Source organism: Lingula anatina, chromosome 3 (genome assembly GCF_051362555.1).
Source record: "Lingula anatina isolate TDL-2025a chromosome 3, LinAna3.0, whole genome shotgun sequence".
Classification (NCBI taxonomy): domain Eukaryota; kingdom Metazoa; phylum Brachiopoda; class Lingulata; order Lingulida; family Lingulidae; genus Lingula; species Lingula anatina.
Window position 1 is genome coordinate 28696086 of NC_141769.1, and position 13590 is coordinate 28709675.

The window sequence follows — 13590 nt, forward strand, 5'->3', positions numbered from 1 at the left end:
AATATTTGCCTTAAATGATCCGCTTTCTTTAGTTTTTATAAACATTTATGAAATTTTATTGTAAAAGGGTCGTTATATTTTCAAAATAAGTACGGTCATTCGGTGTCGTATTACTAAGAGTAAAGCAAGCAAAATATAGTTGCAAAAATACGTCATTTAAACGGACTTCAAACACACTTTCTATTCTTTTCTTTGGAGTTCAAATGTCAACTTTACAGTTTCTTTCCGCCAAAAACAGTGTATTCAAACGTAATGTCCAATTTCATTCTTTGAAAATCGCTCTGCCAGACAGAATTTTTTTGTCCTGACTTGCAATTATAAGCTGCATTGCTTAATGTTTATATGCTTAATATAAATGTTTTCTAATCTTCCTTCTTGCGCAAGGAGCAACAAAGAGATTTGTTTATGCCGTCAAAGACCGGCACATTTCAGTACAGTTATAATAGAGTCATATCAAAGTGTTTTTATTCATATCCTAACCCATTTGTTACGTTCCATTTTTTTCAATGATACACTTGGTCAGTGCCATCTGATATCAACAACACAAAGTATTACAGTGATTAAATAAACATCTCCACTTCACTACAATTATGCACCATAAGTATATAACCTATACCTGATATGCAAAGATGCAATCACTCTCGGATACTGACATATGCATCTAGTTTTTCAATGCAATTTCACAGAATACCGATGCTTGGCATCATCTCTGTCGATTTAAAGCTTAACTACCCAAGATTTTGAACCTTCAAAGTTGCCCTCAATGAATACTCCTATTCCAAAAATGCAATTATGAACCAAGCGGTTCGAAATATTCTTAAAGAAAATTAGTTGTTTTTCCTACACCCTTCGTCCTTCTAATTCACCCACCACGTAAGGCTTTGGTCATCTATGCATGAGGTCACACCTTTTACAGTACTGAGTGGTATACATTTATACGTTTGATTAAATTAAAATGTACCAAATACAGATAGCAAAAATTGAACTTTTATATCTAAACTGAGATAAATCATTTACTTTAAGTACTTTTAAATCTAAACTACTTATATATGTAAAAATATGTAAAAATATTAAAAATATAATCATCATCATTTGGTTGCAGATATACTTTCCATGCTTAGAGCAAGCAAAGTAAAGTTGCACAAATCCCCGATTAAACTAGACTTCTTTTTTGAAGCTGAATGTCAACTTTATGATTTCCTGCCGCTCCAAACACTGTTTACACAGGTTCTGTGAAAACAGTGTTTAGTTCTTTGAATTTCGTTCCGCGAGACAGAAATTCATTGTCCTGACTAAATAATAATAATAATAATAATAAATTCCGTTAAAATGTTCAGTGGACTTTACATAAAGACAATACTTACGAACACAATGACAAAGATATTAAAAATTATGCAAATAAATTTAGAATTCAGATAAAAACATCTTAATTCTCACACAAAACAATTCAGATAATAAAAAAATAACAAAAAGAAGTGTTTTAAATCCTTTTTAAAATTATTACTTGATTTAATTGAGCGGACTTCAATTGGTAGCATATTCCACTGGGCCAGCTGACTTATAGCCCCATAAGCTTTAAGACGCATTTGTACAGGTTCAGAAACAGTTGATCTGCTCATTGAAAATTTCTGGTAGGAACTTAGTGAACAAGGAGATCTTTTAAGTACGTTGGTGCCACTTCATAAAAGCATCATGGACGTAAACAAAAAATTTAAAGGAAAGCCTGGCTTGGAGTGCAGACAATGTAGTTCTTTTATAACTGGTGTGATATGATTGCCCGTAGTCGTGCGGGTTAATAATCTATCGGAAATGCTTTGAAAACCTTGTTATCTTTCTTCTGACATCCATATAAACAGCAGTAATTCAGTTTATACGTGCAATTATAAGTTGCATTGCCAAATGTTGCTTTTTCTTTTACAATTAGGTGTTAAACAGTTACTGGGATAGTCAACTTACATAATGAGAGCTCCCTGGTTTTAATTCGATTCAAATGACCTCTTTCTTTTTCTTCCCAATCCTACATAAATTTCAAATATTTCAATATCGGTGAGTTAATTGGAATGTGTCTTGCTCAAGATTAAGTCGATCATCAAATGTCGCCTTGGACCTAATTTGTGAATTTTTCTTTCATCGTCTTATGCGCACCTAGAGCAACACATGGATTTCAGAGTACGTTGAAACGTTTTACCGAACAATCCATAAAAGAAAAAATTGATAGAAGAGTTAAGCATTGCTACGAGGTTAAGCACTTGGAAGAATAACGGCATATTTCGTGTAATATTCTGCGGCAATGCTCCTGGATAGAACCCAATAATAAAAGTGCAAGAATAAAACAGATGAAATACCAGACAAGAAACGGCGATCATTATTACAATTTTGTCAATTCTCGGTCTGTGGTCTTTTTTTAGCGAAAAGCACTGCGCGTCGTTTGGATAGTTCTCGCAGTCTGCGTATTATTCGCACATTGCACTTGGTTACAATTAAAAAAGGAATACAAAAATAAAAAAGAGCGTGAAAAGCAAGCCAGTAGATCTTATGCTCGGGAAAACGGACAACGGGTGGTTTGAAGCAAAATGGATAGGTCTTGTTCAAGGAACATGGCTGAAATGCGGCTGAAACGACGAAAAAGTACTTTGGTATAACACTTATAAAAGAAGCAATGACCACGATGACCACCCATCCTACCCACGTCTTCAGAGATGTGGTATCCAGGAGCTGTGAAATGGGCCGACAAATCAGACGGTAGCGGTCAACGGTAACAAGAACGCTCATCCAAATCGGAATAAGAATGAACCAGTTGTTTAATGACCAAAGCACTCGTGAATGTTTCGCAATAAAGGGAAGGGTTCCTGGAATTAGTTCAATGTACGAGAATATGGATGGGATGCTGATAAAAAACGTTTGCGAAAGGATGAAGAAATTGTCTGCAACTGCCAAGCAACTGAGCAAAAAGGTCGATGAATTCTGGACCTTGAAATTTCGTAACACGACAAAAGACACCGTGTTCAAAACAAGACCAGCCAAACCAGTGAAGAAAGCCGAAATTCCTCCGACAAAATATAGAAACCCTTTGTTGTCTACATCACTACCCAATCCTTTCTCTACTTCTGAAATATTTGAACTGATATTTGGAAGGTGGACTGGTGTCACAGTGTCATTCATCTTTAAAAAATTTCCTGCTTACCTCTGAGTCCCAGTGAAATTCAGGTATTCATACAAGAAGCATCTAAACTGAATCTGAAATTATCACGCTTATATATATACATCCATACATCGTATTTGTAGGTTGTAAGTACCGTCTAACAATCTTGTAATTATCATCATCCGGCATTTAATAAGGAAAACTGATACCGAGCACAATCCCGTAAATTGCTTTCACAGAATTTCTTCGTCTCAAAGTGACCCATGCTGCTTAGGTAAGTTGCTGACAGAGATTGCAACCGTTTATAGCACAAAGGTTAGCTGAGAACACTAAACTTGTGGTACTCGTCTCAACAGCAGAGATTGAAGTTTTTGGGCCTACCTTAGGTGACTTAACTTGCATAACCGACAACATGCACCTTAAGTAGGTTTCGTAGTATTGTTCCACAATGTGTTTTACAAACGACAGACCACCAATGAGTAAAGTTGGCAAATCTTAATCGACTTTGGGCACCTTGGCACCAATGACAGAAAACACTATCAGGACAATCACACCACGTTCTAGTGGTTCAGTTTGAAGACCAACGGGATTTGTGAAATGCAGCATAATTAACAGTTTTTTTGGGGGGGGCGAGACTGAGTTTTTAAAGAGTTTTTGCCCAGCTGCTGTCTCTCATTTTAACAACAAAAATATAACTTTTACCAACTAAATTTTAGATAATTTATTGTTATGTTATACTTTATACTCTTTACCCGAATATAGCAATCCAATTTCCGTTTTATGTGAATTTAATTTATATATCAATGGCTGAATAAACTCTTATCTTATGATTAGGCACGATGCCCTGCGGCAAATGCTGATGGTATTTTCTTGATTTCTTCTTTAATCCTACTAAGTAACACACCGATGGCTCATATCATAAACCAGAAGTACTTATTTAGCAGCAAGACTGTCATCAAGCGTTACTTGCATACGGGTATTTAAAGTGAAAAAGTTTTTACTTTGTCATATATCAAAACATGATATCAGATTTCTACCCTACACAAAGTACTGTATATTCTTTATTTTAATTTTTAACTATTCTAATTTTTTATTCCTTATTTTCTCGGTAGGAGAAATAAAATAAAGACTTATTAGTCATTTGCAATCTATTCTATGTAACAAAAATTGTTGCTGTATACTTCACAGTATCTGCGGTTGCAGCTCTCAAAACTAAATGAATTTTTTTCTCTAGTAATTTTTTCAACAGCAAGGTCCTGTAATAACCAAAAGTTGCAGCCATATTAGGGCTAGTATACCAGCTAGGACTAGTATGTTTTTCAACAGTAGCCTATAGTATATCAACAGTACATATAAAGAACATACCTTTTACACGTACATATGGACTACATGATTTACAGTACATGTTTGTGCAAAGCATACTTCAATCATTTTCAGCATCAATTAACTCATAAATACATGTACATCAATACCTTTTTTTAAAATCATCAATAATCATTTTTTAATATGTTCAAATCCTGTTGTACCTTATCCCAGGCTTCTTCTGGTGTCTGTAAATCTGTAAATAGAGATAATTTTATGTTGTGCAATGGTCACTATTTACTGGTGCATCTACAGGAAATCCTGACCCTTTTCAAATGAAGCAGTAGTTTTGATTGGAGTATTGGGGTTTGTACATGGGAGGAATGTCACCTGTTCCACTCCTTTTGTCTTTGCACTTTGCAATCTGTGCACATTACGAACGCCTAATGAAACTTGAATCAAAATAATCGAACGTCTTAGTGGTCTTTCTTTTTTTACGATTAATATTATCTAGGTCCAAATCCAATTGCTGTAATGATTGTAAATGCTCAATGTCAAAAAAAATACTGATTACTCTCACAAATATATATCATATAATGAAGGAGAACCTCAGAAATGAGTTTTCTCTGTCTTCCTATTTTCCCACATGGCATACCATTTCACTGACAATGAAACCATCTTTCTTTAAGAGAACAAGTGATTTATCCACATTTTCTGCTTTCTACTGCTTATTACTACATGTGCCCCATCCTGCGATAATCTTTTGGCTATAGAAAATCCAATGCTGAAGAAAAAATCTGATTTTAACAGGTTTTACGGACCGTCCAAGCATTGTACGGGGGGAAGGTGATTTCTATTTCGTCATGAATGGTCAAAATGAATTGAAAAACATTTTCGTTTTTCATTTTAAAATGAAAAAGGAAAAAACGAGATTTTTCTTCGTTTTTTCCAATTTTTCTATGATATACAAAAATAAAAAACGACACATTTCCAGACATAATAGAAAATAGAAACATCCACTGTTTTCCAATGTCAAGAGAGTGAAATACTATATCAGATTATACGTCCTTTTCTCCTATTGTGAAGAAAAGAAATATCTAAACTTGTTCATTTTTTCCATTTTAGAATGATAGGATTATTCCTTGCTTTAATTTGTATAAGTTATCGGAGATTTAGTAAAGAATTTCAAGAAGGATGGATTAAGGAATTTCAGATATTCTATAACTACTGTATGTGTACGGTTATGGAAAAATAATGCGCCATCGCTGCGTTGTTCAGAAATGTGAAATAAGCCCCCTAGACTAGTACCTAGATCGAAGTGGAGAAGAAATGAAGGTTGGATCTTTTTCTAGTAAGGACTTTTTGTATCACTGTTTTGATAGAAAAAAGAAATTTTTATCACGAAACTATGGATATCATGTTCAGAAAATTGTTTGAATGATTGTTATGTCACATGGGCTGAAGTGGTGGTTTGGCCTCAATTGACGTTTGTGCTCACCCAGAGAGTTTCACTACAAGCTACAATGATCTAATATAATTTTTAATTAAGTGCGACTGGGCAAAACAGTTATACATGTATACATGTAGATGCACAGATTTTGTAGCTGTGTTCTGTGGTTAACGCTGGATAAATTAATAAAAAGTGTGTTAGAATATTTACACTCGTGCGTCTTGTTGCTCTTGAATGTTATTCTACCTTAGTGAAAGTTAAGGTTAAGTTAAAAACTTAACTAAGTTAATGCGATAAATCAATAAAATGTAAAACTGATTATAACTTCTGTTCTAATCAAGGATGAGAGGAAAGAGAAATTGCGCGTTTTTAATCGTGCCATTGAATTTAGTGGTAGGCCCAAATTACAGTGTATCTACAAATCAGCGGATCTAAAATAAACAACAACAAAAATATGATAATGATTAAACACTTTATAAAAGCGTTATTGTCCATGGCAGTTCAATTGACAGTGTGCTAACTAAAACAGTCTGATTAGGATATATTTTTCAACATGCAGATGGCTAACACGTACACTATTTGCTAATATACTGTTACACAAAGTGGAAGTCTCTTGTACACATATTTCATGTATCTCTGTTTCTGTTATGACTTCAATTGGAAGATTTAGACCAACGTCAATAGCAACTCCCCAAATTTTGCATTATTCATATTATAATTCATTGCATTTAAGCTTTATCTGATAGAATTAAACACCGATAACTTGCAGCGGCCGCCATTTGTATGTCTGTGTCTGTTCGTACGTTTTTTTTTCCATTTGCATTCCTAAAATGAAAATAAGAAGAACGAGCTGGCTAATTAAAATCGAACATTATACATCCATGAATACATAAAATATACAATTACCAATCATTGATGCTACAGCAAAGCAGAGAATAGACTGCCATAGTCTGTAAACATCTCTACCACAATGGAGAAAGTCAGATGTGCTTTGGGGAACGACTTCTGGTCTGCACATACTCTGTATATTAAATCCAGCTAGTTGGATAATTTAATCAAGACACAGTTAATCAAAAACGTTAAACGAAGTGAAAAAGCAAAATCTTATTAAAATTTTTTCTTTTCAACGCGAAAGATCAAGAAATGAGTCCTTCGAAAGATGAAAGCTACCCGACAATCATTTGCGAATGACCAATAATATCAAAACAATTGCATGAAAGCCATTCGTGACATTTTAAGGTCTTCAACCAAGAGAGTTTATGGTCATCTTTAAAGTGGTTTCGCGAGCAACATGGTCATTAAGTGACGCTGGGGATTAAATACCAGAAAAAAACTTAATCGTATCGGTGGCAAAGTACAGTAGATAGAATTATCATGGTAGTAAGGGCAGTGACACAGCACTGACAGCACGCTTGATATAGTCTGGTATTCGTGCGTACGCGACTGAAGTCACCAAAGGAAAGACATGATGACTTATATTTTCTTATTCCACTAAAGCAATTACAGTTTGCAAAAAATATCGTTCTATTGTTGCTGTTGTTGTTGTTGTTGTTGTTGTTGTTTGTGACGTTAGTTATCACTATTTCCTCCATCAATTTAGCAGAATATTGAGATATCATATGAATGAGTGGACTACATTGTTAAATATCTGATTATTTTAAGACAAAGTTGGCTGTGAAACATTCACATTATATCTAATATGTTAAACTTTTATCTTCGGGCTATAAAATCCAAGTGGCTTAAAATTAATCACCTTCCTGAAACGCAACTGACAAGCACACAACTTAATTCTTCAGGAAAAATTTAAAGACAAATTTCAAAATAATAGTTACAAAGCAAAATTACGGTTTCGCCAGCGTAGGGTATATGCGTATTAAGTTATGCCCATCTTACTCTCTCATCATAATTTTGCTCTAATTCCTTCCACCTCCCACAAATCACAAGCTGGCAGCCTACTTTCCATTCCCAAGTTTCCATTATTGTTAAGTGTACCCGATGGTGTAAGATATCATCTTATATTTTCCCAACTACTTGTATATCAATTAAGTCTTTCCTTATTCCAATTAGTATTCTCTCATTTTCTCTTGAGGGGAGAAAGAATTTGTGACCCAGAGTTCAATAAGCGAGATGGAATGGCATGTCCAGATAGCGGGGCAGACGTAATGGCCACCGCGAGGGAAATTAACTTTCCACTTAAATTTCCGAGAACTACATGTAGATAGCCGCAGATAATGCTCAGAGGCAAGACAGAAAATGATAAAAACTCTGTGTGAGGTGTGAATGAAATGATAATATGGTAGATCTACTGGTAGTATAAAACGTAACTTGCAGTTAAATGTAACTAAAACATCAAAAGTTCTTCATTTAATGTTTTTACACTTGTTACCACACGGGACAACAGTGACGCCTCAACCTGTGATACTGTCATGAACATGAATTTAATCGTAACATCTATTACAAAATTGAATTAAAATGATATCATCACTAATATCCGGAAGTAAATTGGTATATAGTGCTCGTGATGTCAAGGCATGGCATTTAGTATTGACTGCTGTTTTCAGACATGTTTTAATTAGTAAAAAGACAATTAATAACATAATCTTTATTGAGCACTAAAATGTTTACAAGTTGCATTTTACAGGCTCTCTACTCTAGTCATAACAACTTTACAACAACTATACAAATCTATACAAATACTTGTGAATTAAAGAGGATGAAATCAATCCCCAAAACAAATTGTTTACTTGCCTAGTTGACCCATTGCTATTGGACCTAATACTGCTTTACTATTTAGAAACATTACATCTATATCATATAACACTTTAATACCCTTTAATTAATAACAGACGCAACTTAATCGCTAAAATTTTTTTCTTCCTGCGGAGATCAAGCAAGGAGTACGAAGCTTTCACAATATTTATAAATTAGCAACAGGAAAAATTGAAAAAAAAACGCATGCTAATTCATAAATAAAACTTGAATGTTTGTTTATCAAAGTCACAGCATTTCCAGGCTTGAAAGTGCAGCGACGATAGTCTCAACAAGGGCGTTATGATCTGACCATATTTCAGAAGTCTGGAGGAATACTCTGTATTTCTACCGGAGGCCAAATCATGTACAGATACATGTATTACAATGGACAAGACACTGACAGCAGGATGCAAGACTGCAGAAGATAATCATAAAAACTAATCAGCTTTTCACAGAGATTGCGGATGGAACTGGCTTTTGGACTATGGGTTTTGAATTGATCGCTGTAGGGATTTTACGAACATACTAGTACACTCGAAACAGAAGCAATATCATGGAGTAGTTTTTACTGAAAATCGTTGAAACGTCTTGTATGGTTGATGAGTTATTAAAGTGAGACATCTAGGTCGTTTTTTAAATTTTTTTGACTACCAGATACAGTATAATTAATGGGTCTGGGTGTTTTGTAAAAAGACAGAAAAACGAGGTAAGCGATACTTTCTGAAACGCAACGTAATCGGAAGAAGTTCCAGATGCATAATTAAAATAAAACCTTTGTGCATTTGTTCCAGGATGAATAAGTTTCAGTTCATCATAAACTGCTGACAAACATTTCAGAATATATAATTGGTAGAAAAGAGCCTAATATCTTCATTTGTATAGCGTGCTATTTTAACCATTTTTTCATCGTACACTAACATTGTACATGAATTTTGTCTATATTATATCTAGTGACACGTTAAATGACACGACGAGACAATTGACACAATGGGGAGGAGGAAAACTGACAGCAATTTTTAGAAATTTCACTAGACATATTATCATTATAGATAAAGAATAGAAGGTGCGAGGCAATTTTTTTCTGCCGTTAATTCTCCCTCTGAAGTGAATTTTCCTAAAGCGATAATTTTCATCGCTACTGATAACCATGGGATCTATATGCAAATAAAAAAAAGAACCCACGGAAACGCCTTTGCAATTTGTGCATGGAAATCACTGGCCACAATGACTGCATACAATGGCGATCCGTATTTAGAGTTCTCGCAGCAGAAATGGTGAGTTTCACCCCTAACGGTACAACAACATTGCAACTCGAAAGCGTGTTTAAAGCTCGCAATTGCCTCAAAAGCATTGGATAGGATATGCCATCGTAATTCAATAAAAAACATTGAAATAAATTGTTTTGCTGTATATGGCAGTCTAACGCGCACTGTATGTCCTCAACATTCATTTTATTGTGTGCTTACTAATAATATTGACCTCTTTGCAAGATATATGCTTCTGTCTATTTCAATATATCAAATTAATTTTATCTGCTAGGTCCGGGGCAATTTTAATCATAAAGCTGCAAAAATTCATTATTTGAAAACTACTTCAAACGCCCATTTTTACGCAGGTCATAAGGCACACAACCATCCATAGTGGCAGAGTTTCCTGTGTTTATGTAATGAAAGAAATCCGCTCTTATCGGAAAAAACAACAGTCATAGCTCTCACCCACACAAGAATATTTGTTGCTCGTCTAACATGACTGCTGATAAACAAATAATACACGCGGTAAAACTTTTGATTTGAAGGGGAAATCTTTAAGTCTTGCGCATAAGGTGCTTTGGTGGCAAAATCATCGGATCAGATGTTCTCTTATCGGAAATAACATCTAAAAGAATGATATTATATTTCTAAGAATGTAATTTCACTCGCACCTTGTTGAAGTCTGCATCGTTATACACGGTCACTCCCAGGAGATTCAAGCGTTATTTTGACGTCATACGCAACATTTAAGCCTTTCGGCAAGAACCGTAGGCGCAGACGCGTGTTCTAAGTGATGACAACACTGTAAGAAGCGTTTCAGACTTTAAACGGCCTCTAGAGCTGGCGGAAAACACTTCAGATATAAACCATGGGCCGCTGTTAATCTCTTCTGTTGGAAAATGTGCCCACTCAGTCTTAATTTGTATTAAACTGATCAACTAGTGTTAGGGCGAAGATACAACATGTTGCGGAATGAGAAATACATGTCATTTTCACTTTCCAACTGAACATGCTTACGGCTGAATCAGGGATAACAGGTCTCTAAACATCGGTAAGCCATAGGGAAAGAAGCAACAACAGACAAAGGCTGTGTAAATTTGCGCTGTGGTTTTGCACAATAGTAAATAATGTTTTAAGATCTTCAGACAAATAATTCAAATGAGAAACCCACCTGTTCGGTAACTAGAAGAAATAATGGAAGAGGACTGCTACCAATTGAATCTTTCTTCAGCAAAGATGCCATTCAATGGTGACTATAGCGGGAATGTCACTTATGCGGTATTGGATGGCGGAGCAGTGGAGGGCTCGGGCTGCCACATGAATGAAAGTGGCACAGTGTGGGGTTATGGTGATGATGGCCTAATGAAGTTTATGATGGATTTGAGGGAAATATCATCGATTTTATTACCAGTGATATACGGCCTTGTTCTCGTCGTTGGGATATCCGGGAATAGTTTAGTGATATACGTTATATTAAACAACAAGAAAATGAAGACCTGCCCCAACATGTTGTTTCTGAACCTTGCCGTCGCTGACTTACTGTTCTTGTTGTTTTGTGTTCCGCTGCAGAGCGCTGTCGCCATCTCAAAATGGCGCCTTATGATTGGGGACGTGTTATGTAAGATGTTACGTTTCACGACTTATGTCACCATGGGAGTGAGCGCCTATTCTCTTGCCGTCATTTGCATGTTCCGCTGCAGGGCGATAGCGTCTCCGATACGGGCGTCTCAGTTCCTAACCAGACGCCATGCCATTACCGTCAGTCTGATCGTATGGCTGGCTATGCTGGCTTTCAACATACCAACGGCTTTATATTACCGGGAGATTGGCCAATGTAGTATGCACACGGAGACGGACGTGGAGTTCTATCTACTCTTCTCTATTATAAGCGGTATAGATTTTTTTATACCTGTGACCCTCCTCGCACTCTCCACGGTAGCCATTGTGTGCCACATCAGGAGAAGCAGGTTTACCCCGGAGAGCGAAACCCTGGTGGCCGCCGGTTATAACCCAAGAATCATCGTAGTCCTGGTGGCCGTGACCGCCGTCTTTGTGTTGTGCTGGGGACCGTTCCACGTTAACTTCATCCTCATGATGTTGGAGGTACAGGGGATTAGTCGAGCCTGGGTTGTGACGTCCATATCATCCATCGTACTGGCCTCGGCCAATTCTTGCCTTAACCCTATCATATATAACTTTGTTTCCAAGGAGTTCCGGAAAGCGTTCCGCCAAACCATGAGTACGGTGATGAGGTCACGGGAGCACAGCTGCAGCGGACATACTGTGGTCAGTATGAGGTCGCTCCGGACCTCTGCAAGAAACACGAACTCTTGCACGTCTAACGAGGTTTGAAGGGATTTGAGATGACGTATTAACGTGTCGTTTTCATTGTGATACGAACTTGAAATGCGGACTTAATGAAGTATGTGTCACGTCATTTTAGAGCGAGAAAGTCGAATTGCAAAAGTAATTCTAAAATGTTAGGCAATATCAGTTTATCGTAGCTATTATGATGCATGGCAGAAGGCAAATGAGATTTTTTACGTCAACGAAATTCAAGTAACATAAAAATCATGATAATGAGAACTTGCTATCAGTCTGGTGCATCGTTTTGTCAGAGCTAGTGTAAGTTTTGCTCCCTCATGTAAGTTTACGTAAGTTGCTTACAGTGTTTCAAATACCTTAAAGATGCATTTAAAGTCAAATTTTTTACAAAAAAAAAAAAAAAAAAAAAAAAAAAAAAAAAAAAAAAAAAACGGACCAAATGCCACCATATAGTTCCAAATAGTATAACTTTCAGAAACACCTAAAGAAATCGTTTCATACTATCCGAAAAATGATATTTGAACTGATTGCTTGTTTTTTACTGTACATAAAAGGGGCAGATAAGTAGGGCCAAAAATTTGAAAAGGTGCAGTTTTGAACTTTTTATCGCTGAGTGATTAATTCGGTTTACACCTTGGTATGTCGACTTAATTTGAGTTGTATAAGACACTAGTAGAAGTTATTTATGTGCTTTACTGGGAATCCAGTTATCACGCTCCACAAACTAGCCAGTTGATTAGACGAAATATACTTATAGTGTACGTAACACCTTTAGCCAAGTCATTTGTAATCTTGTTCAGCTTTTAGCTTACTTTTTAAGACTTTAGTAAATCCGAAGTTGCATGGCAACATTTACCTTTGTTTTGGTGAAAACGTAAAGAGGCTTACTTCTGAGATCGTTTATTGGGAAGGAGAGAATGAACAATAAATTATAACTGAGCATTGGTGCTTTTTGGATTTTTTTCAGCGCGACGTACAAGTAAATACAGACAATTCGAATCATGAATTCGTTAAATGGCGTTATTGGTAAAGAAAATGAACAGATGTCCAATGTCTGGCCCAGGTATAATAAAAGCTGCCCGAAATTCAGAAAGGCGGTTTTGGACAAAATTGTTGTAATCCAAATTACTTCAATGGATCTTATGTAGTAATACTGAAAGAACGTTACGTTACATTTAGTTTACCTGTGGATCCACAGCATGCCTCTCTTTGGTTGCAGGCCCGTAGCCAGGGGGGGTTCGGGGGGGGGGGGGTTCGAAAGAACCGCCCTTTTTGCTGGGAAAAGGTCCACTTTGGATAAAATTTGATCTAGGTACATGAAGTTTTCATGGGAAAAGGTCCACTTTTTCAGAAAACGAACCCCCCATTTG

General features: G+C 36.2%; 1 protein-coding gene across 1 annotated transcript; it reads left to right on the top strand.

Moving 5' to 3' along the window:
- The first annotated feature begins 10485 nt into the window (after window positions 1–10485).
- Window positions 10486–13156, top strand: LOC106174958 (galanin receptor 2a-like). The gene has a single exon (XM_013556739.2). The coding sequence runs from the start codon at window positions 11090–11092 to the stop codon at window positions 12245–12247; it is 1158 nt and encodes a 385-aa protein (XP_013412193.2). The 5' UTR covers window positions 10486–11089; the 3' UTR covers window positions 12248–13156.
- Window positions 13157–13590: the final 434 nt, after the last annotated feature.

What these genes read in the sequence shown, in the direction of transcription:
- LOC106174958 (XM_013556739.2), top strand. Translation starts at nt 11,090, where the DNA reads ATGGAAGAGGACTGCTACCAATTGAATCTTTCTTCAGCAAAGATGCCA.